This window comes from Drosophila mauritiana, chromosome 3R, assembly GCF_004382145.1.
Source record: "Drosophila mauritiana strain mau12 chromosome 3R, ASM438214v1, whole genome shotgun sequence".
NCBI classification, from domain to species: Eukaryota; Metazoa; Arthropoda; class Insecta; order Diptera; family Drosophilidae; genus Drosophila; species Drosophila mauritiana.
The window spans coordinates 11,642,125-11,666,259 of NC_046670.1; the positions used below are offsets into that span (position 1 = coordinate 11,642,125).

Sequence of the window (24,135 nt, forward strand, 5' to 3'; positions counted from 1 at the left end):
TATAGCAAGATAATCGATAAATACGGCGCACATCACATCACTAGCGTCTGTCATTTCGTTTCGTTTAAGCGAAATCATATTCTCCTATTTTAAATTGCATTTTCCGTTGAGAGTATCCTTCAATTCTGCAAGATGTCGATGTTTTGGGGTAAGTCGAACTGATCTCACTTGCCCCCTCCGGGCTGGCTGTGCTCGCGAGCTGTTGGCTGCCCCGACCGCGCTTTTATTGCCACCACGTGCTTGCCGCTCGATGTGCCGGCAGCGTGGAGCGGCGCCATTTGCACGCCGAGGTAAAGTAAACCATGTTTTTGACCAACTGTGTTCCCTTCCAGGTTTGAACATGAAGCCTGAGCGCAAATACTCGCAGACGATCATCAAGTCGTTCCACATCTCGGGCGTGGCACTCGACAAGGGCCAGGAGGCGAAGTTGTACCTCGCTGCCGAGAAGCAGGAGTACATCGTGGCCACCGTGACCAAGGCCATTCCTCAGGTGGCGCTCGACCTGAACTTTAGCAAGGGCGATCGCATTATGTTCTACACCGCCGGTATGATTTTTTATGTCCACTATGTTCGCGCGTTTATCCGTTTCTGACGCTTTCATTCGTTTCACAGGCGACGCCAGCGTTTCTCTGTTGGGCTACTTGCACGACATTGATTCCGAAGATGATGAGGATGACGACGAATTGACGATCGAGAAGTTGATTAAGGGCAAGAATAGCCAAAAGTCTGAAGATGATGAGGATGAGAGCGGCGAGGAAGAGGAGGAGACTGATGAAGATAGCCAGATAATCGGGGAATACGAGTCCTTCCTCGAAAATGGTGAGGAGGAAGATGACGACGATGAGGATAACGAGGAGAGTGGCGAGGAGGATGAAGAGGACAGCGACGACTCCGAAGCTGAAGAGGAACAGCCAAAGGCCAAGGTTGCCAAGCTCTCTCCTGGCGCCAGCGGCAAGAAATCTGCCAAGGAGCAGAACGGTGTGGCCAAGAAGGAGGAGGCCAAGCAGCAGCAAAAGAAGAAGGAGAAGCAAGAGGCCAAGAAGGAGCAACCCAAGGCCAAGGAGCAGCCAGCCAAGCAGCAACGAGCTTCTAAGGAGCCGCGTACAATCACCGGAGGCGTGAAGATTGTGGATCAGGTCGTCGGCAAAGGCGAAGAAGCCAAGCAGGGCAAACGCGTATCCGTTTACTACATCGGCCGCCTGCAGTCGAACAACAAGACCTTCGACAGCCTGCTGAAGGGAAAACCATTTAACTTCGGCCTCGGTGGCGGCGAGGTCATCAAGGGCTGGGACGTGGGAGTCGCCGGCATGAAGGTGGGCGGCAAGCGAGTCATTACCTGCCCCCCGCACATGGCGTACGGCGCACGGGGAGCTCCACCGAAGATCGGCCCGAACTCCACTCTCGTCTTCGAAGTGGAACTGAAAGCTGTGCATTAGTGCACCATATTAACATCATATAGACTCGTAATCCTAAGTAAGTATCCGCGTCGTACAACTTGATAAAAATGTTAAATAAACTCTGTTTTCCCGCTGTTCATAAATCAACAGTTTTGTAACAATCGCATTTATTTTGGTATGGTCTATGTGTTTTTTTCGGGCGAACCTACATCCAGCAGGGGCTCAGACTGTTGTTTCCAGTGCTCGAGTACGTAAGGCAGCCGTTCGCTGGGATCTGTGCTCCAGTGGTGCAGACGGCACTTGAGTCGCGCCTGTTCCAGCTTGTTTATGGTCACGGTGCAGTAGAAGTCCTTGTTCTCCTTCTTCAGGTCGGGTCCCTCGATGCGCTCCTTGGGCAGGGTGATGCACTCCTCGCGACAATGAAACCCAGTCTTGCGCAGCGAGGCCTTGATGTGCCACGGCTCGAGCACCCATGGCTCATCCTTGTTCATGACCACCGCCAGCACAATGGACTCCAGCATGTTGACCGTGCGCTGGGCGTAGGCGGAGCTGTGTTTAACAGCCGATTTTTCAGCCTCTGTCTTGGCGTACTTGGCCACATTCTCCGGCGTATTGTACGCGGCCAAACCCGGCAGCAGGAGCTTATTGTAGACAAAGTTCGGCTTCATTGACACCACGTCGCCCTTGTCGCCAACGCCCTCGACGAAGGTCTTCAGCACCACTTCGATGTTGGGCCGCTTCTTGACCAGCGTGTCCTCCACGAGCTCGTATATGAAGTTCTTGGCCCTCATCTGCCGGGGTTTCTCGTTGGTTTTGTGCAGCGGCGGGTCATATTTGCGCTTCAGCACGAACGTGGTCTGGAAGCGATCTGGTGATGAATGGGGATCGCTTCCTTAATCCAGGAGAGAACTTACCCGCACTTGCTGCTGCAGGCTGGTGGCCGATTTAAGTAAATTTAACGGCGTTACGTAGATGTTCTTCAACATTTTTACCACCAATACGTCTGCGTTGCCAGACTACTCAGCCAGTTTGCAGTGTTGCCAGATACATATGATTATTTAATCAGCTGTACATTTTTCAGTGACTTTGATTTTAATATATTTTTTTTTAATTTTATGCTTTTCAATTTCGTAGGCTAAATTAATAAATTTAGTTATTTTATTGCAACTTTTTTTTTTTTTTTTTTGATAAACTATATTATAATAAATCAAAATAACTTGAGCAATATACCTTTTAATTGAATTACAAAATGAAAGTATTATGAATGTCAAATTTAATTTAATAGTTCCATTACAAAATAAAAGCTTGACTATGCCACATGACATGAACGCGCCCATCAACAAGCAGTATGCGCACACGCTTTAAAGCAGTTTTTAAACGGAAGCCGTTAGTCGAATTTATTTACAATAGGACATTTTACAATTAGGACTCAATAGTGTTTTGTATCCAATCAACGTACTTGCCCACCAGCGTGTAAACTCCTGGCCATCCGGCCAGACCGCACGGAGTCGGTCCAAAGGACACGACGCCGGCCAGGAAGTAGTAGGTGTTCACCTTGTTGGTGTCCAAGCCGATGAGCGGTCCCCCGGAGTCACCGCGACAGGAGTCGACGCCCTCCTTGCCGCCGGCACACATCTGTGTGTCCTCGAGGAGAATGTCCTGGCTGCTGTAGACGTTCTTGCACTCATCCATCCGGAATCCCTCCACGGCTGCCTTCAGCTTGAGGTTGCTGGCCGACAGCTGCTCCGTTTTGCCCCAGCCGGCCACGTCCATGGTGATGCCGTCGAAGGTGGCCGACCGCAGATTGACGTCCAGGGGCAGGCAAATGGGACGCACAAAATCGGTGTACTCCACCTGCTGGGCCAGACGCAGCAGGGCTATGTCGTTGACCTGGTTCTTGGAGGCCGGTATATAGTCTGGATGGGGTATAGTGCGCTCCACGGGCACGTCCAGATGCGGTGGCGCGCAGTCCTTCATGCCGCGCACATCCACTTCGCAATCGGGATTAGTGTTGGTATCCCATTCGCCCAAACGAACACCGGACAACCGCCAGTCGGTGGGCAGCGCCTTTCCATTGACGCAATGCGAGGCTGTGATCACATATCTCGTGCTGATCAAGGAGCCCCCGCAATGGTGACCCTTCTTACCCTGGTCTGCATGTAGGGATTAACCAGTGGATAAGTGCGTTCAGACTGAAGACGATGCCCCTCTACTTACTTTTGGTGTATTCAATTAGAGCCATCCAGGGGAACTCGTCGATCTTGGTCTTCATTCCGCCGTAAATGCGATTGGACAGGATGTTGCCGCATTGTCCTGGCAGCGGCAGAAGGCTATTGCTGGTTACATTGGGCTTGGGCGGCGGCGGCGTCTCCGATGAGCTCTCCCTGTAGCGATCCGGACAGCAGATAAGCACCTTGCCGTTCGTATAGCCGCACTGGCTGCGACTCAGGTAAAGCCGGTCTGTGTCCCGGAGCGGGGTGGTGGTCAGCAGGCCGTATAGGTACTTGCAGTCCTCCAGATGGATGCACAGCGCCCGCTCCCGATTTGGCGTTATGCAGCGCCCATAGTTGGGCACCTGGGCCGCCTCGTTGGGGAAGTAGAACTCTGTAAATCCAGACTTTAGGTTCAGAGAGCTTACCAATATTGTGAATACATAAATTAGGTCATTAGCTATGGAAGTACGGAAACAGGTTTCCAGCGACTTGTGAAGGCCCGCGGCAAAAAAACAAATACGTTAAGCTAGTCATGTCCAGCAGATGAGCATCTTGGCAGTCTTCTATTTACTTACGGCCCGCCGATGATTTCGCCAAAATGCCCAAAAAGAGGCAGATAATCGATGGCTTCAGCATTTTCGTTGCGCAATCGGACCTCGTTAGTCCTTTCTCAAGACGTCGTCAGTGGTTTCCGGATAATGTTTTGCCTACAACGATATTACAGACCGACCGCAGAAGCAGTTATCAAAATAAACGGCGCGATAATATGGACGATATCAGGTGCCACAGCGGAGTTCCCACGGATCGGAGTGAAGCGAAGAGGCCGAAGCTAAGCTTGGCGCACAACTGAATCTTCGGACGGACGCGGTTCTCGGCCTGCAAGCTTTGTCGCAAGCTTTTTGGTGAGTCTCCAAATCAGATATGGAGAGAATCGTGGGAGCAGATCTTTATCTCCCTTCCAATCATTATTCTTAGTAAATTTCAGTTGGCTTAATTAACTTTGTTAGTAATAGAATTTACTTTGTCCAGACCCACATGCTTAGAGTAAAGTACTTGTCCAATTTAAGGGACTATCTACCATTATTTATTCCCCGCCTGAGTTTGATTGTATCACATTGTGTTTTGATAGCAAATAGCACAATCATTAACGATATGCTAACAATATATTTGGTTCTACAGCAAACTGAAAGTTATAGCGACTTTAAAGTCGCAGTTTAAATTGCAGCGGTCGCGTTGCCAAACAACGCAGTATGACCGAATTCGCAATTTGTTTGCCACTGTTTTGGCAACTCGCATATAGCGGTACGTCACAGCTGGTGATAAGTTAAATGTAAAATTTAAAAAATGAGCTTGGATATTTAGTAAAACACCAATAGGCGGCAAGTTTGGAGTTCGGCAGTGGTGTAAGCAGTACGTTGGCTGAGCTTGGAAGAACAGCTAGTGCTGTATGTGCAGCAATAATGCGATGCAAGTGCATGATGCATGTGTCTGATTCCATATCCATATTTGCAGCTCATAATTTATTCAAAATGCGCTTCGTGCGGCGGGGAACTGTGCCCAAGATTGCAGCATGTTGCTGTGTGGTGGTCCTGCTGGTCACATGGTACGTGTTGAACGTGGAGCGGGATCTGGATAAGAACCTTAAAATGTAAGTATGACTAGTTGTGCGGCGCAGCGGCTTGCGATATTGATTGCATGATGTTTGCGCATACATATACATATAAGCATATTTGTGATAAAGCCTATTTATCTTTTGCAACTAAATCAATATTTTATTTAATTAAAGCGAAATCATCGAGCGCTCCATAAGATCGGCGGTGAATCGTGGCGAGTGCCGGCATCCCCATCTGCCGCTAGACAATCCGGACATCATGAAGTTCTACAAGCCGGTGGAGCGAATAAACTGCGGCGAGGGCATGGACTGGGTCATGTGTGAGGTTGGTTGGGGTTGGGCCCCTTCTACAAGAGCTGATTGCTTAGAGTAAACCTCGTTTCACCCCACAGAAATCCATTTGCTTTGTGCGACCAGAGATTGCGTCCAGCCACGAGGACGTGATCTGCTCGTACACCGACATTATTCGCAAGTCGGACTACAAGGTCCGCTTTGGGCAGTCACTGCGCATGAAGGAGCCCTATGTGCTGCAGGCCAGCGACTTTGTCAAGGTGGTCTGTCGATCCTCCAGCGGCGAGAGGTGACCATTATCTTATTTCATAGTTATGCCTATACTTTAAAGAGTGATATTCATGTATTTAGTTGGTTTGGCATGGCCCACGGAATACGGGATACAGTGCCCCGTCCACCGGCCTCCAATTTCTCCCCGAACTTGGCCGTCCTACCGCCCGAGGCGGTTGCGCAGGCCCAGCAGCAAATGCAGGATGGGGCCACAGTTCCCTTCTACAATGTTCTCATGTTTGGCTTCGATTCGCTGAGTCGCAATGCCTTTATTCGCAAGCTGCCCAGGACCTACGAGTATCTCACCCAACAGCTGGGCGCCACCGTTCTCAAAGGCTATAACATTGTGGGCGATGGTACGCCGCAGGCGCTGGTGCCCCTACTGACGGGTTTCACGGAACTGGAGCTGCCGGAGACGAGGAAGCGGCTGTCCGGGGCAGGCAGCGTGGATTCATATCCTATGATTTGGCAGGACTTTGCCCGCCTGGGCTATATGACTTCCTTTAACGAGGATCTGCCCAATGTGGGCACATTCACGTACCGCATGACAGGGTTTGAGACCCAGCCTGTGGACCACTACCTGCGTACCTACTATGTCCAGGCGGAGCACATGGCCGCTGAGAGCCAGCCCAACTGCATTGGCCACCAGCCTGATCACATCACCATGCTGGAGTACACAAAAAACGTATGTTCTCTGTCGAAATGTGCTTGGAAACTAACTTATTGTATAATTTTCGTACAGTTTATGCTTAAGTATCGCGATACACCGCGCTTCGCCTTCAGCTTCCATGGCGGCTTGTCCCACGACTCCATCAACTTAGTGGGAGCAGCGGATGATGATGTCCATGACTGGCTGGTGGCGCTCAAGGAACGATCACTGCTGGACGACACGATTCTCATCATGATGGCCGATCATGGCAATCGATTTGCCGAGGTGCGAGCCACTCTGCAGGGAAAACAGGAAGAGCGTCTGCCGTTCTTCAGTTTCGTGTTTCCCGAATCGTTTAAGAAGCGCTTTCCGCAGGAATACAACAACTTTCTGGCCAACGAGCATCACCTGACCACGCCATTCGACATTCATGCCACGCTGAAACACATAATACGTATGTACGACAGAGTGTTAGACCTCTACAATATACTAATGCTAGATTTTCCACAGAACTGCAAACCGCAGTGGATCAATTGGGAGAAATCAACGATCCGAAAACTGAAACCAGTCCGCCTGGGATTCGCATCTCGGAGTTAGCCCGTGGACGTGCCATGTCGCTGTTGGATCCGATTCCGAGCAATCGATCCTGTGCGGATGCCTACATAGAGCCTCACTGGTGTGCCTGCCTCAATTGGCTGCCATTGCAGCTGAACGACTCCCGGTATACGGGCATCATTCTCAAGGCTGCCCAAAGTATTGTCAATGCCATCAACTTGGCCACAGTCGAGCAACGGCAATACTGTGCCCCTCTGGAGGTTCGAATCATCAATTTTATGATAACATTTCCAGATAAGATAAAGATCATACTTCCCAACAGATTCACCGTGTGAATTGGGCGCTGCGTCTGCAGCCGCGCAAGGAGCTGCTGCAATTCAAGACAAACAGCGACCGCGACGGCTTCCTGGCGGACATGACGGGTCAGACGCTGGTCCGCGATGAGATGTACCAGCTCCAGGTGGTAACGGTGCCCGGTGAGGGGCTGTTCGAGGCGAGCGTGGCCTACAGTCTGCAAACGTTCAGTGCCACAACGAAACTCACGGACATCTCGCGCGTCAATAAGTACGGAAATCAAGCCCGGTGCATATACGATCGGGATCCGGAGCTGCGGAAGTACTGCTACTGTCGCGACTGATTTGTGCACAAAAAGTTCTAGTCCAAAACATAGAAAATGCTAAGCAATCAACTCGAATAGATTTCTGCACTGATTGTAGATTTTAGCTTACTCCTTCATAGATGTTAAGTGGTTTTTTCCAAAGAATATTGTCACTGGCTCCTTAAGTTAAAAGATCTGCCTCAGTTTGTAATATACGTTCCTTTAATCAACGATAGTAATGAGTTAATAAAAATATGACATTTTTGTATGGCAAAAAAAATAATGGTCTTAATTAGATATGGTTAACTGGGTAGTCCGAAGTTATGTATGCCAACTCGGGTAATTCAAGTTATTGTTAAACGTATGACTATGCCATTTATGTTTGCATACAGAGCAAAATATCTTTTCTTATACTTACGATTACCAATTAAATAGAGCATTTGTGTCGTTCCATATATATCCTCATATATTTCAAGGCTGATGCTAGTCCCTTTCTTAAGTAAGATCATAATATTTCCGTTGTTCGGATCGCTTAGGCAGATTAACCGTAGACTAAAATACACTGCGCACATTATTTGGTTATATAGGCCTCTTATCTTAGATAGGTTAACTATAATACTTGAAACTATGATATATTGAGTAAATGTAGGAGGAACTAAAAACAAATAAAAAGTAGGTACGTAAATATCGTACAAAAGTAGTTGTTTATTCGCAAGATTTTAGCACTAGTTTACAATCTTTATTTTTTTGGTGAAAAAACCTTAAAACCTTTAACATAAAATACGGGCTGTCATTAAATAAAGATAATATTTATAATTATTGCATAGAATTCAGTAAACAATATTTGCATATGTGTGTTATAGAGTTCAAGATCTCTATGGGGGAACAAGGTTTTAGAGAGGTACACTCTTGGTGTAAACTAGTGTACTTATTAAATTAATAAAAATTATTTTAAAAAAGTAGCAAATGCGTAGAACGTTAAAATCGTCGCTTTAGTGTATAATTGCAAAATAATTTAAGATTGTTCTTAAACGAAATGAGTCTTAACACAAATGAGTCTCAAAAACTAATGGACGACTTCAATGTTTTGAAAAACGAAATCGTTTGGGTCTTGTGGGCCCCTCGGGCCAACAACTTACGATCTAGCTAGGGGAATTGAGGCTGTGTGCGAGCCAAGTTCATTTGCATTTGGCTAGCATCGTTAACCTAAAGATTAACTTTAATGATTTGGTTATGTGCATGAGGGGTTGTGCATCGTCTAGCTGTAGAGAGCCGGGCCAGTCGCGGAGGTCAGGGAGTGTCACGACACCGACGTCGCCAGGAACTCCTGCAGTCGCTGCACGGTGCCGCGGTCCAGCTTGCACAGGTCGAAGTCGAACGTCTTGTGCGTGATCTCGTAGCAGCCGGTGGCCGCGATCATCTCCACGACGTGCTGCAACTCCTCATTGTCCTGCAGGGTCATGATCTTGTGGTGCAGCTCCTGAAGCTCGCTCAAATACTCCGTGGGCAGCTGGAGCTGTGCTGGTGTCGTCATCTCACCGGGCGAATGGCTGCTGTTGCTGTTCGTGTTATTGTTGTTGTTATTATTATTATTATTATTTAAGCTGGCCGCCACTGCTGCGCTGTGGTTGTTGCTGGGCGAAGATGATGGCGGAGCAAGGAACCCGGCTCCGGCATTCGGCGTCCCGGCTCCAGTGCCTGTAGAGTTGGTTTCCCTAGCTGGACGCAACGAGGGCGATTTGGATTTTTCGCCCGCCGCCTTGCCCTGCTCCTTTTTCGAGGCCTTAACAGGGGGTTCTATAAAAGCACCGGCGACTCCGGCACCACTGCCACTGTTACTACTTTGTGAGCTCCTGCGATTGCGCTTCTTATCCTCTTTTTCCGACTTCTCGGACTTGTCCAGCTTGGGGTCCGGAGTCTTGTCCGGCTTTTCCGCCTTGTCACTGTTCTTCTCGAGGTTCTTGTCGTTCTGCTTGGACTTGCCCTTGTGTTCCTTGCCAGTTGACTTCGTCTCTTTGCCGGAACCTGTGTTGCCCTTCGTCGGCTTCTGCTGACTGCTACTCCTGGCGGGTAGGTCGGGAAAACTGCTGTTGGAGCTGTCGGAGTGCTGGAGGGTGGCAGCTGCTGCTGCAGCCAGAGCATTGGTGGCGGCAAGATCCGGCGCCGACTGGGCTGAGTCCATATCGCTAAGATCCAGGTTGCTGGGCGTTTTGTTCTGACCCGACTGTGACTGCTGTGACTTTCCAGTGTGTTTGGCATCGGCTTGCTTATCGCCGGCCTCCCGTTGGCGTTTCTCATCCTTCCCAGAGGACTTCTCCTTGGACTTTTTGTGCTTCTCCTTCTTGCTGCCGCTGCTGGCACTAGCACTAACAGGGGTCTTGTCCGGTGCGCCTCCCTCGGTGGCAGGACTGGCCCCCTCTAGCTTGGGCGACGGTTCGACCGCTGATGACTTCTCTGAACCGGTCACATGCTGTTTGTCTTTCTCTCTTTCCTTCAGCTTATCCTTGTCGCGCTCCTTGTCTTTGTCCTTGTCCCGATCGTTGCGCTCCCTCTCCTTGTCCTTGCCCTTGTCCTTCTTCTTGTGCTTGTGTGATTTCTTGGTGTCCGTCGCATTTCCATTGCTTGTGCTCTTATCACCCTTAGATTCTGCGGCCTTTTCGGAATGCTTGCCCGTTGCCTCCTCTTTTTGCTTGCCAATGTTCGAGACCATGCTGCTGCTGCTATTGCTGCCAACCGATGTGGGCGTGGCCTTGCCGGTACTGGCCACCTGGGACTGCTGCTGCAGGTGGGCAGATTGAAGGTTTCCGGCAGCCGGACTGTCGGATTGGCCAGGACGCTCGTCTTTGGGCATTCGCTTGTCTTTGCTCTCATCGCGCTGCTTGTCCCGCTCGCGGTCGCGCTCCTTGTCCTTATCCTTTTTATCCTTCTTGGATTTCTTGCTGGAGCTCCGCTCCTTGTCCTTGGACTCGGATTTGACGGACTTGTGCTCATCGCGCTCTTTGGAACGGGAAGTAGGTGCCATCGCACCAGCGGCTGAATCATTTGCCGTCTTCTTGGGACTGGGCGCCCCCATTTCGTTTGGCTTTCCAGGCTTAGGGCTTGCTGTGTGCTTAGCCAGTCCTCCAGCTGTTCCCACAGAAGTAGCCACCGTAAGGGCGTTGGCAGATGTGGTGTTGCCTGAGCTTTGCTCGCGCTCCCGCTCCTTGTCCCGTGATTTATCCTTCTTAGACTTTTCCTTGTCCCGTTCGTGCTTGCCATCGCCGGACTTGCTAGACTTTCGGTCTTTGTCGCGACCATGCCGATCTTTTTTGTCCTTCTCGCGCGGCTTGTCTCCGCCGCTGGATTTATCGCGATCCTTGCTCGCCTTCTCCCTGCCCTCGTGGAACGCACCCTTTCCGCCGACGGCTGCGGTTTTAGCCTCCGGAGAGTGCTTGGATACAGGCACCTGTGCCATGTTGTTGGCCGTTACGCTGGTCTTGGTTATAGGCGGACCGAAGAGCGCAGAGAAGGCATTGCTCTTTCCGGGATCCTCGCTGCGCGACTTGTGTTTCTTGCCGGTGTTCAAATCCACGTTCATGGATATTGTACCAGGTACGCCTTTGGCTTTGACACCAGACATCTCATTACTGTGCGCTGTCTCACCGCTGCCAACACTGGGCGAAAGCGTTCTGGCGAGACTGCCGGGACCGATGTTAGCTCCGAACACTGGCACTCCACCGCCTCGCATAAGTTTCGTGCGAAACTCCTCCGACGGGGCCTCGAAAATGTGCGTCTTTACCTCGACGTGGTGCTGCGGTGGACCCGTGGACTGCAGTACCAGGTCGTACTGGTAAACAATGCGCTTGGGTTCGTCTCGGTTGCGAAAGTAAATCTCAACAGGCAGTAGAAAGCCAGCGTAGCCGGACTCCTGAATGGCATACGGTGGTTCCTTGACCACTGAAAATTAACAATTCGGGTAACAGAGTTAATCCGACTGACCTACTGCGATGATATATCGCCGCATTTACCTCGTTTGGGTTTCGGAAAGGATTCGTGCAGCACAAAGACCACCTTCTCCACAAAGGCACTGATGTCCGCCTTGTTCACGCCCTGGACGTAGATCTCCCAGTCGTGCGTAAAGGCCTGCGGATGCGGTGTCTTCTTGCTGCGCAGCTTCGACGTGTGGCCAATTTCGAATTGCACCTTGACCGCCATGCCTGTGGGTAGGGCATCAAGTTCCAGTGATTGCCTGCAATTAAGTGGTCAATTAAGATGCTAAGTATTAGCGCGCCAAAACCAATGCAACTCGAGTGTCTAAGCTCTTAGGCTTGATGCGACGTAAACAAATTATCGCCATATATATATATGTGGAACGGCCCAATGGATTGTCAAACGAGATGTTTGCCAAGTATTGAGCTCCTTGCTTTGGCTTCAGGGTGCATGCGTGATTTCTAATGCGAATCCTGTCGCAGGTCACGTCCTCCAAGTCTGCGCCCGGCTTTGGAAACCTTCCAACCGGTCTCAGGATGCCCGCACTGGCTGCCACATTTTGAATATTCTTTGATAACCGACATTTTTTTGTTATGATTCGCTCTGCGTTCAATTTATTATTGTTTGTGAGCGAATGTGTGCCACAATGTGGACTTTTCATGTTGCAAGCTTTCGCCGTGTTCGTGTTTTCCTCCAACCACATGCCCTGCTAGCCGCGCTTTATACTTACTATCGCGCCGTGCGGCATTCACATGGAGATGCGCACAATTTTCAGAAAAAACGTAAAAGCTTAGAGCCAGAATCGAAGAAATTTTGGAAAAACACAGAAAATAAAATCCAAAATGGTAAAGTGTGACCAAAGTTGGGGGGACCAAAAAATACAATCGAGTCGGGTAAAATATACTAGAATATTTACGCTAAGTGGCGTATACGTTTGGTAGGGTGGCTCGTTAAATTAGTTTTACATTTATCTAGTTTAAATTCATTCTGATTTTGAACTCGCAGAATTTTTTAAGGAATAGAGTGCTTTATTTGTTTCTTAGTAGAAAAAGTATAGTTTTTTGCCACATGGTCCTTGGGGCCCATTTCCGCACGGAACTGGAGATGGAGCGGTCGAAGTTGTTGAAGCATAAGAGGAGGCTTCCGTCGTGGTTGTCGTGCTGGAGGACGCAGCGAATCCAGCAATGGCGCACAGAAGGAAAAGAATGGCGAAGAACTTCATCTTGATTGCTCTGTTGCGACAGTGATATTTTCCCGGGGGTAGTTGCTCAATTTTATACCTTTCATTTTTAGATTTGCAAATATTGACACAAATGCTTCAATTCCGCCTACGTACCAAATCTCAAGAGAAAAGAAACAATTCGACAAACACTGCGTGGTACTTAAATGTGGAAAATGTGTTTTGTGTTTGGTTAGAAATAGCAACATATGTTATTTCGCTTTTTGCTACTTGCAGGTTAAACGTGGATTCAGACAAGATGATTTATATAGGAAAATTGTACATTACACGGTGACTTTTAAGGATACAATACAATAATGCATTTTGGAACCCGCATAAACCAAAATAGTCAGCAAAAGCTTCTGTGATCCGGAACCAGTTCCGCCGCCTGTTTGGTTCACAGCACTTAAAAGAACACTTGGGAAAAACAATAAAAATATTTCGCAAAAGTTATGGCGAACGCTGGATAAGCCAGCCAAAAGTAAATCCATTGGAGCGACTGCCTTGGAGCCCCAGCCCCCCCATGATGACGACCGACTTCGCGGGCAGCCAGTTCGTGTCCAGCAATCCCAACGCCAGCTGCAGTGCATCCCGCTGGCTAACGGAGGAGGTATTTGCATGGATATGCAATTTGAAAATGATTTGATTGACATATTTCTGTTGTTAGGTCTTTAAACTAATCGAAATTGTGCAGCGCGACGAGGCCATCTACAATCCGAGGCACAAGTACTACTTTTGCCGGCCGTACGTGGAGAACTTTTGGCGCGAGGTGGACTTGAAGCTGGAAAAGAATCCGGGCGCCAGCCTAGCCAAGTGGACCAATTTGCGCATATCGTTCCGACGAGAGTACACCAACTATCTGGAGGAGAAGGTGCCACCCTGCTGGTCCTACTTCGACCGCATGTTCTTTCTGCATCCATATCTACGCAAGAAGCACCAGCAGCCCAAGTCGCTGGACACACAGGTGCAGGACGCCCTGGCACACCTCTCGAATCTTTCCAGTCGTATGCAGCGTGAGCGTTCAGTGACCATTCCGGGCAGCAGCAGTATTGGTGGCCAGCCCACGCCCTCCGCCCATCAGTCACCACCGGCGCAGCAGCTGGACAACTATCTGGACTACTTTGACGAGGCGGAGCACAACAACTCCGAGCTGGATGACATCATGGAGGAGGAGCAGCAGCGCAACAGCCGTTACCACAGCCAGTTGGACGGCAACGACATCAAGTCGGAGTGCGAGGAGCCGGTGGACGAGTACGAGCAAGAGGCGCACGAGCCCGAGGAGGATGAACAGGATGACCAGGACCCACACAAGATGGCGCCCACTTCGAGCTCTTCATCAGCGGAGGCCCAGCGTCGTTATGCCAACCAGCATTCACACGCTAGCCGAATGCTTTCGGGTCGCCTCCAAATGCGCACCTACCACGACGAGATGCGTGGCGCTATTCGGCCGCGTTCCCAGGAACTGCAAGCTCCAACTGCAGCAGTGGCCGGAGTCAACTACTCCGCACAGCCGACTGCCCATCCAAACATTTCCTTTGTGCGGCCCACTTTCAGCAAGCCCGTGGATCTGGTTAGCACTACAACGCACGCCGGAGGAGGAGGAGGTGTTCCAGGAACTGCTGGCTTATCCGAGCCGGAACTGCCCACACCATCCACCGCGGCAGTGGCCACCCCGATGGCGCCCAGTAGTAGTGTTAGTGCCAGCAGTAGTAGTAGCTACTTGAGTCAACGGCATGGACACAACCATATGCATGGAGGACATCCACAGGTGCCGCCGTCAGCGCTTCCTCTGCGTCTGGAAGCCAACAACCCGTCAGGCGGATCCGTGTCCAACGGCGGTGCGGAGCTGTGCGACTGCAAGACCGATCCGGATGCCATGTTTCTGATGAGCCTGCTGCCCGACATCCAAAAGCTGAACGGCCGTGATCGCGGCAAGATAAAGATAGCCTTCCAGAACATCCTGCAGGACTACCTGTATCCGGATTAGCGTTGATCTCTGTGTATACCTTCCGCTTATCGCAAACGGAACCCAGTTCCAGCATCGATTTTGTTTAATATTCTCGTTTGTATTTTCGTTGGAGAAAGAGAAGAATCCTTTAAGCTTCGCTGTGCAAGAACAAAGTATCCTTAAAAACGTTTTGAAAACTATCCGGTATGTTTATTAATTGTATAAATATTTATAAATATTTAATGTGTAACACAAGAATAAATTCATTCGAAATTATGCGATATATGGCTAGGTAACTGGAAGTATCACATGAGGATCGGATTGGATTGCATCCCATCCTCACTCGAACAGCTTCAGCTCGCGGCTGATCTTCTTGATCTTATTGTCCAGCGTCTTGTCCTCGTGCTCGCAGATGTAGTAGTGCCGCGAGGTGCACTCCTGTCCGTAGTACACATAGCTGTGCTTCCCGGCATTGTAACTCAGCCGTAGGCAGCGACCCTTGCCCTCTATTTGCACCGTGTTGTTCAGCACATCCTCGCCGGCCGCCTCCTCTGCAGCCTGCTCCGAACTGTCCACCAGATTGGCGGACGTGGAGTTCTCTCCCTTCTGGGCCATCGCAATGGATGTGAGATTCATGTTGGGATTCACTGGCTTGGCCGAATTGGACCAGATCCAAAGTAGGCCAGGATTGAGACCGCCCAGCCAGTAATCGCGACCACGATGCGCCGGCTGGTTCAGCAGATAGGCCATGATCTCCTCATTCTCCGAGACCTTCTCGAACTCGGCCAGGTGGGAGTTTAGACCCTTGCAGGCAGAGTTTGCCGTCTTCCAGTTCACCTGCTGCTGGCTGTTGATGTAGTAGCAGTTGTCGCTGATGCGGGTGAAGTTCGCGGGACAGGGATCCTTCACCTCCTTCTGATTGTTCCCGGCCATCAGGTAGTAGATCAGCTGCTCGGAGCGCCGCACTCGACTCTCCAGATAATCTATGGGTGTTTGCTTTTACTTAGACCAAGAACTCCTAGCTGTGACTTCAACTTACCCACTCGATACACCAACTTTTCAATGGCTCCCAAGAGATAAAGATCATTTTCGGAGACAGCTCGGAATGTGGTCGGCTGACCGCCCACAAGATGTTGCTGTTGCGGGTGTTGCTGCGGTATCTGTTGCACTTGTTGCTGTTGCAGCGGCACTGGTCGCACATGCTGCTGGAGCTGGGTAGGATTACCGCTACCACCACCGCCACTGCCACCTATGCCAAAGAGTTGCTGCAGGAAACCCGGTTGCTGGCGTTGCTGCAACTGTTGCTGCTGCATCTGTTGCTGTTGTTGCTGCATCTGTTGATGTTGCTGGTGCAACATCTGATTGGTCATGGGCCGAAACTGAGGATTCACAATGGGACTCTGGCTCTCTACGGGCTTTCGCAGATGCGGTTCCAGTTCCACCGCCTCGCCGATCCTCCTGGTGATGTAGATATTGTTGCCGGGTCGTTTGTAGGCGGACGAGTGATAGCTGAGCGGTCCATTGATGCCCATATCCCCGCCCATATAAGGCAGGTCTTTGGACTTTCGCTGGCTGCCACTGCTACTGCTGCTTTGGCTATAAGACAGACGCGTGGGAAGATCTGGATGAGTGTGTTGCCCTAGCCTAGCCTCCTGTAACCATACCTCAAGACGTAATCTTCGAGAAACTGCGACCAGACTGGAGCTGGATCGTCTGCGCCCGCGAGTGATTCATTGGCGTATTTTTGCCTAGTTTCACCATCGCTGCCATTGCATAAGAGTGCAATACCTAGTGCCAGATAAACAAGGGCCGTAAGCCGGAGTTGTTGACCAGCCGGCGGCATGGTGACACGTAATGTTTACGGATGGGTATATTGCCCCCGCCTCGCTGAGCACTTGGCGATTCCAGTCGCGTGGTGAACACTTTCGATTTCGTTGCGTTTTCCGTGCGGTTTATGCCGCGTCCGCTTTTCAAAGACGTCCGTTCGCTTGGGTCGAGCTGAAAACCACGACTGAAGCTCTGCGCTTGACTTTGGGCCTGGTCCGCTCCGCTCGCTGATCGTCTCTTCCTTCCCCTCTTCGCTGCTCCCGCCGCACCGCTCCAATGCCACGCCAATGGCAATGGCCAAGACCAGACCCAACCAGACCGAAGACCCATTGTTGTTGCTGCCGGCCGCCGAGAAATGCAAAATTTCACTTTCTCCTTCGCTTGGCTGTGGTGGGCAAATGTAAGTCATTGGGCTTTTCATCGGCATCTCCACTGCTCCGCTCGCCGCTTTTGTGGCCCGGCCCGGCCCGACCCACTGTTTGCACTCCATCCAAATTGGCCCAGACTTAGGTAATTGACGCGTCTGTCAATTGAAGCGAAAACTGCTGGCTTAAACTTCAATGAAATGGAGTTGGGTGTGCTGGATGTGCTATGTTCATTTGGGTATTCATCGACTTGTGAGAAATGACTTTCTGAATTCGGTAAACTAAGAAAGTAACTTTGGAGATTCTCTAGTTCTTCCCCGGGCAATATAAACATGGTATAATATAATCATTCATATTTCAACTTCTATCTGAAAGATACCAGTTTATAAAATATTTTCTATGCTCAACCATTCTATTTCTTTTTTTTTAACTCGAAATGACTCTTTCTTTTATTTCATAAGATGAACATATCTGCCAGCTTCCATACCATAATGTAAATTATGTAAATAATGACTGGCGCTTTAAGTGGGTAATTTAATACACCACTTAAAGATTTAATAACTATTTTATGGCCAACGTCGCGAGAAGAGCGAGGAGAAATGGAAATTGAATTCGAGTTCAGTTTACAAGAAAGTCCATTTGGCCAAGAGAGCAGCAGCAGACCCACATGTCGATCGCGGCCTTAACTCGCTTATTGATGGTCGAAACGACGAGCTGCCCACATCTACAATTGATCTCTGGAAATCACCCTGTGGATATGTATGCATATACATATATACAGATATCTGAACTTTTATTATTCATTGCTTTGACAATTAGCGCGGATGCTAAAGATGTTGCAATGAAGGCCTCGATTTGCGGATCGTGATCCATCCATCGCCGATGAAGTGGTGACGCACTACGGACTTGGTTATTTCGGCTCAGCATCCATGGGGTTTTCCAAGAGCGTGAGAAATCGGTGGAAAAAACTGAAAACTACTTTGCATATCCGCCAAAATTGTGTGGAACTTCAGAGCGATTCGCTGAAGGGCAAAGAAATTCGGTTTTGTGCATCATTGAAAGCAAACATCAAACATATCATTTTTTTTTTAGCAAAGTTTTATAAATTTTTTTATACTTTTTTGTGGGTGTTTTTTGTTTGTTTGTGGTGTAATTGTAAGATATAAACTGAAAGTAAAATTTTAATTTTAGTCCCGTCTCTTTCCTGGGCACTCTCTCTAGCTCTCTCGCACTTATTGCCTGACTGCAAGCGCCTCTTAATATTTTTAAACATTGACTTTAAAAATACAAAATTCGTGTTCTTGTTTTCGTTTTGGGATACTTTATACATTCTGCTACTTTTTACTTTAGGTAATTTTAGTTTTTATAAAACAAAAGAATTTCTATTTGCTTTCTTTGCTTGTTGGCTTTGTTGCTGTTGTTGATCTGGTTGTTGTTGTTATTTATTTATTATGAAATATATAGATTTATAAAGAATTGCATACACAATGGATGTTGTTCTTGGTATCTGCGGCCGCCGATCTTCGTGCTGGCCAAATCAATTTGAGATATTCGTTTACAATTAGTAGAGTTCTCCATCTCGTCGTCGTCTCCATCTTCCTCCGCTGCTGGTGTGGATTTGGTATATGGGACTGCTGGCCAACTTAGTAGCCAGCCAACTCGGCGAATGTGGAGTCCATCTCGTCGGCCAGGGACTTGTACCTGTCCTTGTTGATGCCCAACTCGTCTGCGGAGTGCAAATGGTGGTTGGAAATGCGTTAGAAGATATTCAAAAATAGAGTTTTTCAACATTGGAATCGGAACGAAAAACACTCAAACTTTACACCATGTGTGCCAAGTTTATGGAGTTATTGATTAGGATTAGTGGCGCGCTGTTCTGGCAGGCGTTTCTATCTTTTGATCTTTTGGGTTAGTCAGCGGTTTTGTGCGTGGGTTTTTAGGTGGGGAGGGGGGGCTAGGACTATCTATGGGGTGCTCTACGGGATCTGGACATGATCTATCCAACCAATCGTTGCAGCAATCCTCGAGAGATTCCCTCGACCAAGGCCTGGGCGAAATTGGCTCGAAACGAAAGCCACTGATGATCGACGAGACGATAGAGAGAGAGAGAGAGAGACATAGAGACATAGACTGAGATAGAGTGCGAAGGCGAGACGGGTCAAGAGGTCATGCCACATCACAACGGGTAAGAATCTGGCATACAAACAACAATATGTACATTGATAAATTCACCTGTATTAACTACAGTTGCAACTTGGTTTGGCTTGATCTGAACTTATTTTTACAGTGTACTGGCGTAGGGAACTGGTCGTGTGGGTGTGGCCACATTCAAGCGGGAGACTAAACAGATTATTTACAGTGTATAGAAAAGTGTGGCGTGTTGGGCTGGGCGGTAAATACACTGAAACTGTCGGGGGAATCGTTCCAAAAATAGAATATACAATATATATATAATAAACTGTATAGGATTCGGGTTGTACTGAATGTGTTCTTTTTGGGGGGAGGTGGGCAAGGGGGTGGGGCGGGCATTGTGTGAGTTCTGTTTGTGATCTTTTTTAATATCCAGTAAGTTCGGCAAATGTCTGGTCCAAATCGTCGCAGATTGCTTTGTATTTTTCCTTCTCATTGAAGAGACGGTCTGCAAAAAGCATTTGTTTGTTGTTCATTTATACAAATATATATAGAGAGATATTCAAAAAAATAGGGCGAGCGAGCGAGATGTGTGAATGTGGAACGTCAATTAATGAAAGCAGAGTACTAAGTACAATTATTAATATCCTTATGGCGATAAATACAATGCGAGCATTAGTTGAAGCCAGCGATCCGGCCGTTCGAGGCGGATCACTTCCGGTGGACAGCATCTCCGGTGTCCCGTGGAGAGATACCTCCGCGGAAAATGGCTGAGTGGATGTGCCAGGGGCGCAGGGACTTGGATACATACCCTCTAGCCTGTCGACCTCCTTCTGCAGGCGCTTCACTTGCTTCTCGGCGTGCTCGGCGCGCTGCTCGGCCTCCTTCAACTTGATGGACAGGGTCTTCATCTCGCGCTTGAACTCCTCCACGCGCTGGTTGGCCTTCTCCTCGGACACCTCCAGGGACTTCAGGGAGTTGCCGACAACCTAGTTGGGAATATACCATGAGTATTGGTTTGAGAACAGTGGGGTTTCTCTTGAAGACCCACCTTCAGCTCCTCCTCCAGCTCCATGATCTTGGACTCGCCGGAGCGGACACGATCCTCAGCCACTTCCAGCTCGTCTTCAACGAAGGCCAGCTTGCGGGAGACCTCGTCGGACTTGGTATCGGCATCTTCAGCCAGCATGCGGGCTTCCTTCAGCTGGTTGGTCAGCTGGTCCATGCGCTCCTCATCCTGCTGGGAACGGTTCTCCAGCACCTTGCACATGCGGTTGTTCTCATCGGCCGACTGGGTGGCCTCCAGCAGCTTCTGTTGGGCGGTGGTCGAGCGCTCCTCGGACTTCTCCAGATCCTCCTCAATCTGTTGCACCTTGCGGTTCTGGGTGGCCACCTCGGACTCGGTGGAGGTCAGGAGTTTCTCCTTCTCCTCCAGCTCGGTGTTGGCCTTCTCCAGCTGCTCCTTGGCGGTGACCAGATCGATCTCCACCTGGACGAACTTCTTCTCCAGATCGCGCACCTCCTCGTTCAGTTTGTCGGCGCGGGAGTTGGCATCCTTGGCTTGGTTCTCGCAGGTGTCGGCCTTGTCAACGGCGTTATCCTTCTCAAGCTTCATCGCTTGCATCTTCTTCTTGATGGCGTCCATGGTGTTTGTGTTTTTGTTTTTGACTTACAAGGGAAGAAAACTGGAAAAAAGCACTGCGCCAAAAGATACAAATGAGTATGAATCCTTAGATTGCAGTTATTTTTAGGATTTCAAAAGGCGTTTCAAAACGCAGGAAGAAGCATTTTCCACAAAGCATATAATATTATATAATTAATAAAATGTTTGGCTATTTTATTTTATTTTAATTGTAAGTTTCAACCGTTTAATAACATATTTATTATATATGTATATACGTTTGTCTTAAGATATTCAAAAGTTTATTTCATTTCATAATTTACAGATCTTTTAAACTTGGATTTTTCTTTTGACTATACATTTTTTTTTCTTTCAGAATTTTTATGTTTCCGCTGCAAGACAAAATCGGCTTATTTGAACGATCCAGGCGCATTCTATATTTTATCCATAGGTATAATTAAATAGTATATACGTATGTATGTGCATATGTGTTCGTGCAATAAATTTGAGAATTAAATGTAAACACATTTTGTTTGGCTACGCCGAGCATTCTCAAAAGATCTCACGTAATTTTCATTTTCCATTTTCAAAACGCCCACTCAAAATCCGAATCCGGATCCGTCGGTGAGCTATATGTTTATATGTTTATTTGCTGCACGATTCGGTGGGGTTAAAAATAAACTTTATATGCTTTTGCATGTGAGAAAAAAATATCCAGTCGCACTCGCACACACGCATAGGAGAAATGCTTTTTTGGACATTGTGTGCTAAATGTAATTCTAGAGTTTCCCCCTATTATTTCGAAATACCCAACACATATAGCTCGCCACCGATTGCAATTTGAAAAGTATTCAATTCTTTGGGGTCATTTGGTGCGTGGGCGTATTAGTATTCGTATTCGTATTCTATTCGTATTCGTGTATCTATGTTGCTACCACCCAAAGTGGGGCAAAGTCATTTATGTTGTAGTTGCTGATCTTTTGGAGGTCTTGCGATACTCATGTGTATTTTGTACCAAAAAAAAATATTATAGCTAGAAGCAATGTTTAAAATGTGATTTATGAGTATTTTTCTGTAAAGATTTTAAATAACTTATAATATGTTAAATAGCCATTTTCCTGTCACATCATTAAAATTTTTGGTGCTTGCCAAAAGTACTTAGGCTTTCAATCAGTTCGAATATGTATCTTTAAGATTGCAAATTTCGCGGCCTTCGGAAGCATTCAGGAATGGCTAGAAATATTCGTTCTGAAATCTACAATTCTGTGTGGGTGGCTATGCCTTGAATATATGTATTCCCAGATAGATACGATATGTATCCGCATCTGGGAATTGTCTACGTCTCTAATATTTTCCAAAATATCTCTCTCGAAAACAATCTCAAGGATAAATACCTACGATTCTCGACTGCCTTCGTTTTCTGAGATCACAGAAAGCTAGACGGAAAAGCTTTTTCGTATAAATTTCAGGCAGAGTTAAAAATAAATGCGCATGTGTGTGTGTGTGACAGGCAGGTGTCTGTCTGCAGTTAATTTTAAAGAATTTTCTTCGAGGAAAACTTTATCGGTCGAGTGTGATTGTGTGTGTGAAAATTGTGCGTGCCATAGGTGTGTAAGGTGCATATGTATATGTGTCCCATTCGTGTGGAGCTTTCCGAATGAAGCTCATGTGTGTGTGTGCAAAAAAAATCTCTCACACACACACACAGAGATATTCTTTGGATGGTATTGGTGCCGTCAGATTTAGTTACAAAATTCCTTATAAGCGAATTTTGAAAATGTCCGAAAAATGATCATAAGATCTCCATTTTCAAGTAGTTTAGATCGTTCATTTTTAGTTTTTTAAATATATTTATTTATTTAGTTATAGCAATTTTCACTTCCAATATATTTAGATCACTCTTTTAACTTTTTGTAGAACCTTATATCCAGGCTAATCGACACATATACATATGCACATATTATTTAATTTTAACAAGGTTTTCCTTTTTTTCCTCTTGGGGAAAATTCAAAATTTATAATTTTGAATGCCATGCACTTTTCACAATTTTGTTATCCACTCGAAATCAGTTGAAAATACCAATTTGGTTAGCAGCAAAGGCGAGCGATTTAATTATATTTATTTTGAGTTAATTCTTGTCGGGTGAAAATCCTGGCGTGACCAACCTTAGCGTTTCAAACACACTATACGCTGTCGAAACCCCGAGAACACTGATGCTGACCAAGTTGCTTAGCCCAGAAAGCGACCCCAAGATCCAACGCACACGCACACTGCCACTCGGAAAATCGGAAAAACTCACACACACGAGGGGCACACACCAACGCGGTATTGAATAATTTCTCGCCTCAAAAATTTCCCATTAATAAATGTATATGTGGAAAAGCGCTTTCGCAACTTTGCTCGGCGATCTCGAAAATTTCCCTCGAAATTTCCCCAAAAGCTGCGTCTCTCTTTGGCTGCATTCTCGTGAAATTTATGCGCTTTTCTTTCTGCTTCTTAAATCTAAATTCAATTTCTTTTTTACTCGCAGCACTCTCGCCGTCTGTGTGTGTGCGTGTATCCGTCAGATACACGGCCAAAAATAGCCACAAGCAGCAAGAGCAAAAGTCCAACGAGATGAAAATCTATTTTCGCTCGGTAAAAAAATATTGAGAAATATTTGGAATTTTGATCGGCCAGCATTTTTCCTGCCGTTCTTTTGCTTTCGAAAGTCTCAAATGCAAGGCAATTGATCCGATTTTTTGTGTGTTAATTGTTTCCGTCCAATTTTTTGCTAGAACAAACCCACTTAACTTTCTATATAACTGAAGACTTTAATCTGTATTTCTTTTATTTTTATTAATTAATTAAGCAACGATATGGAAAAGGGTTATCAAAACTCCAAACTAAGAAATTTTTTAGATATATATATATATATATTAATGATAAATATATATGGTGGTTTTTATTTATATGTTCGACCTCGCTGAATCCATTTCATTCGTCTCAAAATCCAGTTCAATTTTTTTTCTCCTTTCAACATTTCTGTGACGTAACCTCTTCTTTAAAGTTAATAATGTTATATGTCAAGAAGCTTCCACCAAATTTCCAAAGTCTCCAAATTACATTTTTACTACCGATCTTTATATTCTACTTAAGTCATAAATTGTACTTAAAAGTGAAATTCACATAAATCAATAATAATGTGCACTTTATTTATAGACTTTTATAACTTCGAAACCTAATTGATTTATAGCTCTTGCTGATTTTCGAAAAATTCCGAATTTCATATATTCAAAACTGGACAAAAACAACTAATTGGTGGGCGAACGACTTGGCTTTCCAAATAGATTTTTCAAAACCCTTTCTCTTTAAGCTTCTTTAAAACAGTTTTTATAAATGTAGCTCCTAAGAATATTTAAAATTGTGTCAAATAATCACCAATGTGACAAATATGGTTATTCCAATACAAATAAAAAGATCATACAATGT

General features: G+C 47.1%; 9 protein-coding genes across 11 annotated transcripts; 3 read left to right on the plus strand and 6 right to left on the minus strand.

Annotated features, from left to right (window-relative positions):
• Window positions 1-23: 23 nt before the first annotated feature.
• On the plus strand, window positions 24-1,544 carry LOC117143274 (39 kDa FK506-binding nuclear protein). Its single transcript, XM_033307853.1, has 3 exons — window positions 24-148; window positions 333-545; window positions 613-1,544. Exons 1-3 carry the CDS (start codon window positions 133-135, stop codon window positions 1,434-1,436), a joined length of 1,053 nt encoding a protein of 350 aa, XP_033163744.1. The 5' UTR covers window positions 24-132; the 3' UTR covers window positions 1,437-1,544.
• Window positions 1,545-1,547: 3 nt separating this feature from the next.
• LOC117143277 (39S ribosomal protein L9, mitochondrial) lies at window positions 1,548-2,418 on the minus strand. The gene is made up of 2 exons (XM_033307856.1): window positions 2,312-2,418; window positions 1,548-2,254 (listed from the first exon to the last, which is right to left on the minus strand). Exons 1-2 carry the CDS (start codon window positions 2,381-2,383, stop codon window positions 1,580-1,582), a joined length of 747 nt encoding a protein of 248 aa, XP_033163747.1. The 5' UTR covers window positions 2,384-2,418; the 3' UTR covers window positions 1,548-1,579.
• A 339-nt stretch (window positions 2,419-2,757) lies between these two features.
• Window positions 2,758-4,461, minus strand: LOC117145004 (serine protease easter). Its single transcript, XM_033310492.1, has 3 exons — window positions 4,186-4,461; window positions 3,615-4,001; window positions 2,758-3,550 (listed from the first exon to the last, which is right to left on the minus strand). The coding sequence occupies exons 1-3, from the start codon at window positions 4,244-4,246 to the stop codon at window positions 2,820-2,822; spliced, it is 1,179 nt and encodes a 392-aa protein (XP_033166383.1). The 5' UTR covers window positions 4,247-4,461; the 3' UTR covers window positions 2,758-2,819.
• Window positions 4,462-4,906: 445 nt separating this feature from the next.
• Window positions 4,907-7,865, plus strand: LOC117142886. 2 transcript variants are annotated; one of them, XM_033307159.1, is made up of 8 exons: window positions 4,907-5,055; window positions 5,123-5,258; window positions 5,397-5,547; window positions 5,615-5,802; window positions 5,865-6,468; window positions 6,526-6,886; window positions 6,943-7,247; window positions 7,310-7,865. In XM_033307159.1, exons 2-8 carry the CDS (start codon window positions 5,140-5,142, stop codon window positions 7,622-7,624), a joined length of 2,043 nt encoding a protein of 680 aa, XP_033163050.1. In that variant the 5' UTR covers window positions 4,907-5,055; window positions 5,123-5,139; the 3' UTR covers window positions 7,625-7,865. The 2 variants fall into 2 exon arrangements, with proteins under 2 accessions (XP_033163050.1, XP_033163052.1); XM_033307161.1 differs by having other exon boundaries at window positions 4,910-5,020.
• Window positions 7,866-8,033: 168 nt separating this feature from the next.
• Window positions 8,034-12,415, minus strand: LOC117142885 (protein AF-9). The gene is made up of 3 exons (XM_033307158.1): window positions 12,285-12,415; window positions 11,593-11,813; window positions 8,034-11,521 (listed from the first exon to the last, which is right to left on the minus strand). Exons 2-3 carry the CDS (start codon window positions 11,777-11,779, stop codon window positions 8,886-8,888), a joined length of 2,823 nt encoding a protein of 940 aa, XP_033163049.1. The 5' UTR covers window positions 11,780-11,813; window positions 12,285-12,415; the 3' UTR covers window positions 8,034-8,885.
• A 178-nt stretch (window positions 12,416-12,593) lies between these two features.
• On the minus strand, window positions 12,594-12,893 carry LOC117144559. The gene has a single exon (XM_033309804.1). It carries the CDS (start codon window positions 12,774-12,776, stop codon window positions 12,594-12,596), a length of 183 nt encoding a protein of 60 aa, XP_033165695.1. The 5' UTR covers window positions 12,777-12,893.
• A 244-nt stretch (window positions 12,894-13,137) lies between these two features.
• LOC117144557 lies at window positions 13,138-14,921 on the plus strand. Its single transcript, XM_033309801.1, has 2 exons — window positions 13,138-13,383; window positions 13,441-14,921. The coding sequence occupies exons 1-2, from the start codon at window positions 13,297-13,299 to the stop codon at window positions 14,758-14,760; spliced, it is 1,407 nt and encodes a 468-aa protein (XP_033165692.1). The 5' UTR covers window positions 13,138-13,296; the 3' UTR covers window positions 14,761-14,921.
• LOC117144558 (nuclear transcription factor Y subunit beta) lies at window positions 14,906-16,750 on the minus strand. Its single transcript, XM_033309803.1, has 3 exons — window positions 16,386-16,750; window positions 15,761-16,317; window positions 14,906-15,704 (listed from the first exon to the last, which is right to left on the minus strand). Exons 1-3 carry the CDS (start codon window positions 16,562-16,564, stop codon window positions 15,061-15,063), a joined length of 1,380 nt encoding a protein of 459 aa, XP_033165694.1. The 5' UTR covers window positions 16,565-16,750; the 3' UTR covers window positions 14,906-15,060.
• A 1,578-nt stretch (window positions 16,751-18,328) lies between these two features.
• Window positions 18,329-22,930, minus strand: LOC117144675 (tropomyosin-2). Of its 2 annotated transcripts, none has more exons than XM_033309996.1 (4): window positions 22,830-22,929; window positions 20,095-20,741; window positions 19,855-20,032; window positions 18,329-18,639 (listed from the first exon to the last, which is right to left on the minus strand). In XM_033309996.1, the coding sequence occupies exons 2-4, from the start codon at window positions 20,686-20,688 to the stop codon at window positions 18,557-18,559; spliced, it is 855 nt and encodes a 284-aa protein (XP_033165887.1). In that variant the 5' UTR covers window positions 20,689-20,741; window positions 22,830-22,929; the 3' UTR covers window positions 18,329-18,556. The 2 variants fall into 2 exon arrangements, with proteins under 2 accessions (XP_033165887.1, XP_033165889.1); XM_033309998.1 differs by lacking the exon at window positions 18,329-18,639 and adding an exon at window positions 19,285-19,551 and having other exon boundaries at window positions 22,830-22,930.
• Between the last annotated feature and the right edge of the window lie 1,205 nt (window positions 22,931-24,135).

Coding starts and splice junctions, on each gene's coding strand:
- LOC117143274 (XM_033307853.1), top strand. Junction 546..612: donor CATTATGTTCTACACCGCCG/GTATGATTTTTT, acceptor TTCGTTTCACAG/GCGACGCCAGCGTTTCTCTG.
- LOC117143277 (XM_033307856.1), bottom strand. CDS start 2,383: ATGTTGAAGAACATCTACGTAACGCCGTTAAATTTACTTAAATCGGCC. Junction 2,255..2,311: donor GCCTGCAGCAGCAAGTGCGG/GTAAGTTCTCTC, acceptor GATCGCTTCCAG/ACCACGTTCGTGCTGAAGCG.
- LOC117145004 (XM_033310492.1), bottom strand. CDS start 4,246: ATGCTGAAGCCATCGATTATCTGCCTCTTTTTGGGCATTTTGGCGAAA. Junction 4,002..4,185: donor GGCGAAATCATCGGCGGGCC/GTAAGTAAATAG, acceptor CTGGATTTACAG/AGTTCTACTTCCCCAACGAG. Junction 3,551..3,614: donor TCTAATTGAATACACCAAAA/GTAAGTAGAGGG, acceptor CCCTACATGCAG/ACCAGGGTAAGAAGGGTCAC.
- LOC117142886 (XM_033307159.1), top strand. CDS start 5,140: ATGCGCTTCGTGCGGCGGGGAACTGTGCCCAAGATTGCAGCATGTTGC. Junction 5,259..5,396: donor CTGGATAAGAACCTTAAAAT/GTAAGTATGACT, acceptor ATTTAATTAAAG/CGAAATCATCGAGCGCTCCA. Junction 5,548..5,614: donor TGGACTGGGTCATGTGTGAG/GTTGGTTGGGGT, acceptor TTCACCCCACAG/AAATCCATTTGCTTTGTGCG.
- LOC117142885 (XM_033307158.1), bottom strand. CDS start 11,779: ATGGCGGTCAAGGTGCAATTCGAAATTGGCCACACGTCGAAGCTGCGC. Junction 11,522..11,592: donor CTTTCCGAAACCCAAACGAG/GTAAATGCGGCG, acceptor GTTAATTTTCAG/TGGTCAAGGAACCACCGTAT.
- LOC117144559 (XM_033309804.1), bottom strand. CDS start 12,776: ATGAAGTTCTTCGCCATTCTTTTCCTTCTGTGCGCCATTGCTGGATTC.
- LOC117144557 (XM_033309801.1), top strand. CDS start 13,297: ATGATGACGACCGACTTCGCGGGCAGCCAGTTCGTGTCCAGCAATCCC. Junction 13,384..13,440: donor CCCGCTGGCTAACGGAGGAG/GTATTTGCATGG, acceptor TTCTGTTGTTAG/GTCTTTAAACTAATCGAAAT.
- LOC117144558 (XM_033309803.1), bottom strand. CDS start 16,564: ATGCCGCCGGCTGGTCAACAACTCCGGCTTACGGCCCTTGTTTATCTG. Junction 16,318..16,385: donor CTCGAAGATTACGTCTTGAG/GTATGGTTACAG, acceptor TCTGTCTTATAG/CCAAAGCAGCAGTAGCAGTG. Junction 15,705..15,760: donor AAAGTTGGTGTATCGAGTGG/GTAAGTTGAAGT, acceptor AAACACCCATAG/ATTATCTGGAGAGTCGAGTG.
- LOC117144675 (XM_033309996.1), bottom strand. CDS start 20,688: ATGGACGCCATCAAGAAGAAGATGCAAGCGATGAAGCTTGAGAAGGAT. Junction 20,033..20,094: donor AGCTGGAGGAGGAGCTGAAG/GTGGGTCTTCAA, acceptor ATTCCCAACTAG/GTTGTCGGCAACTCCCTGAA. Junction 18,640..19,854: donor GGAGGTCGACAGGCTAGAGG/GTATGTATCCAA, acceptor TGCACTCCGCAG/ACGAGTTGGGCATCAACAAG.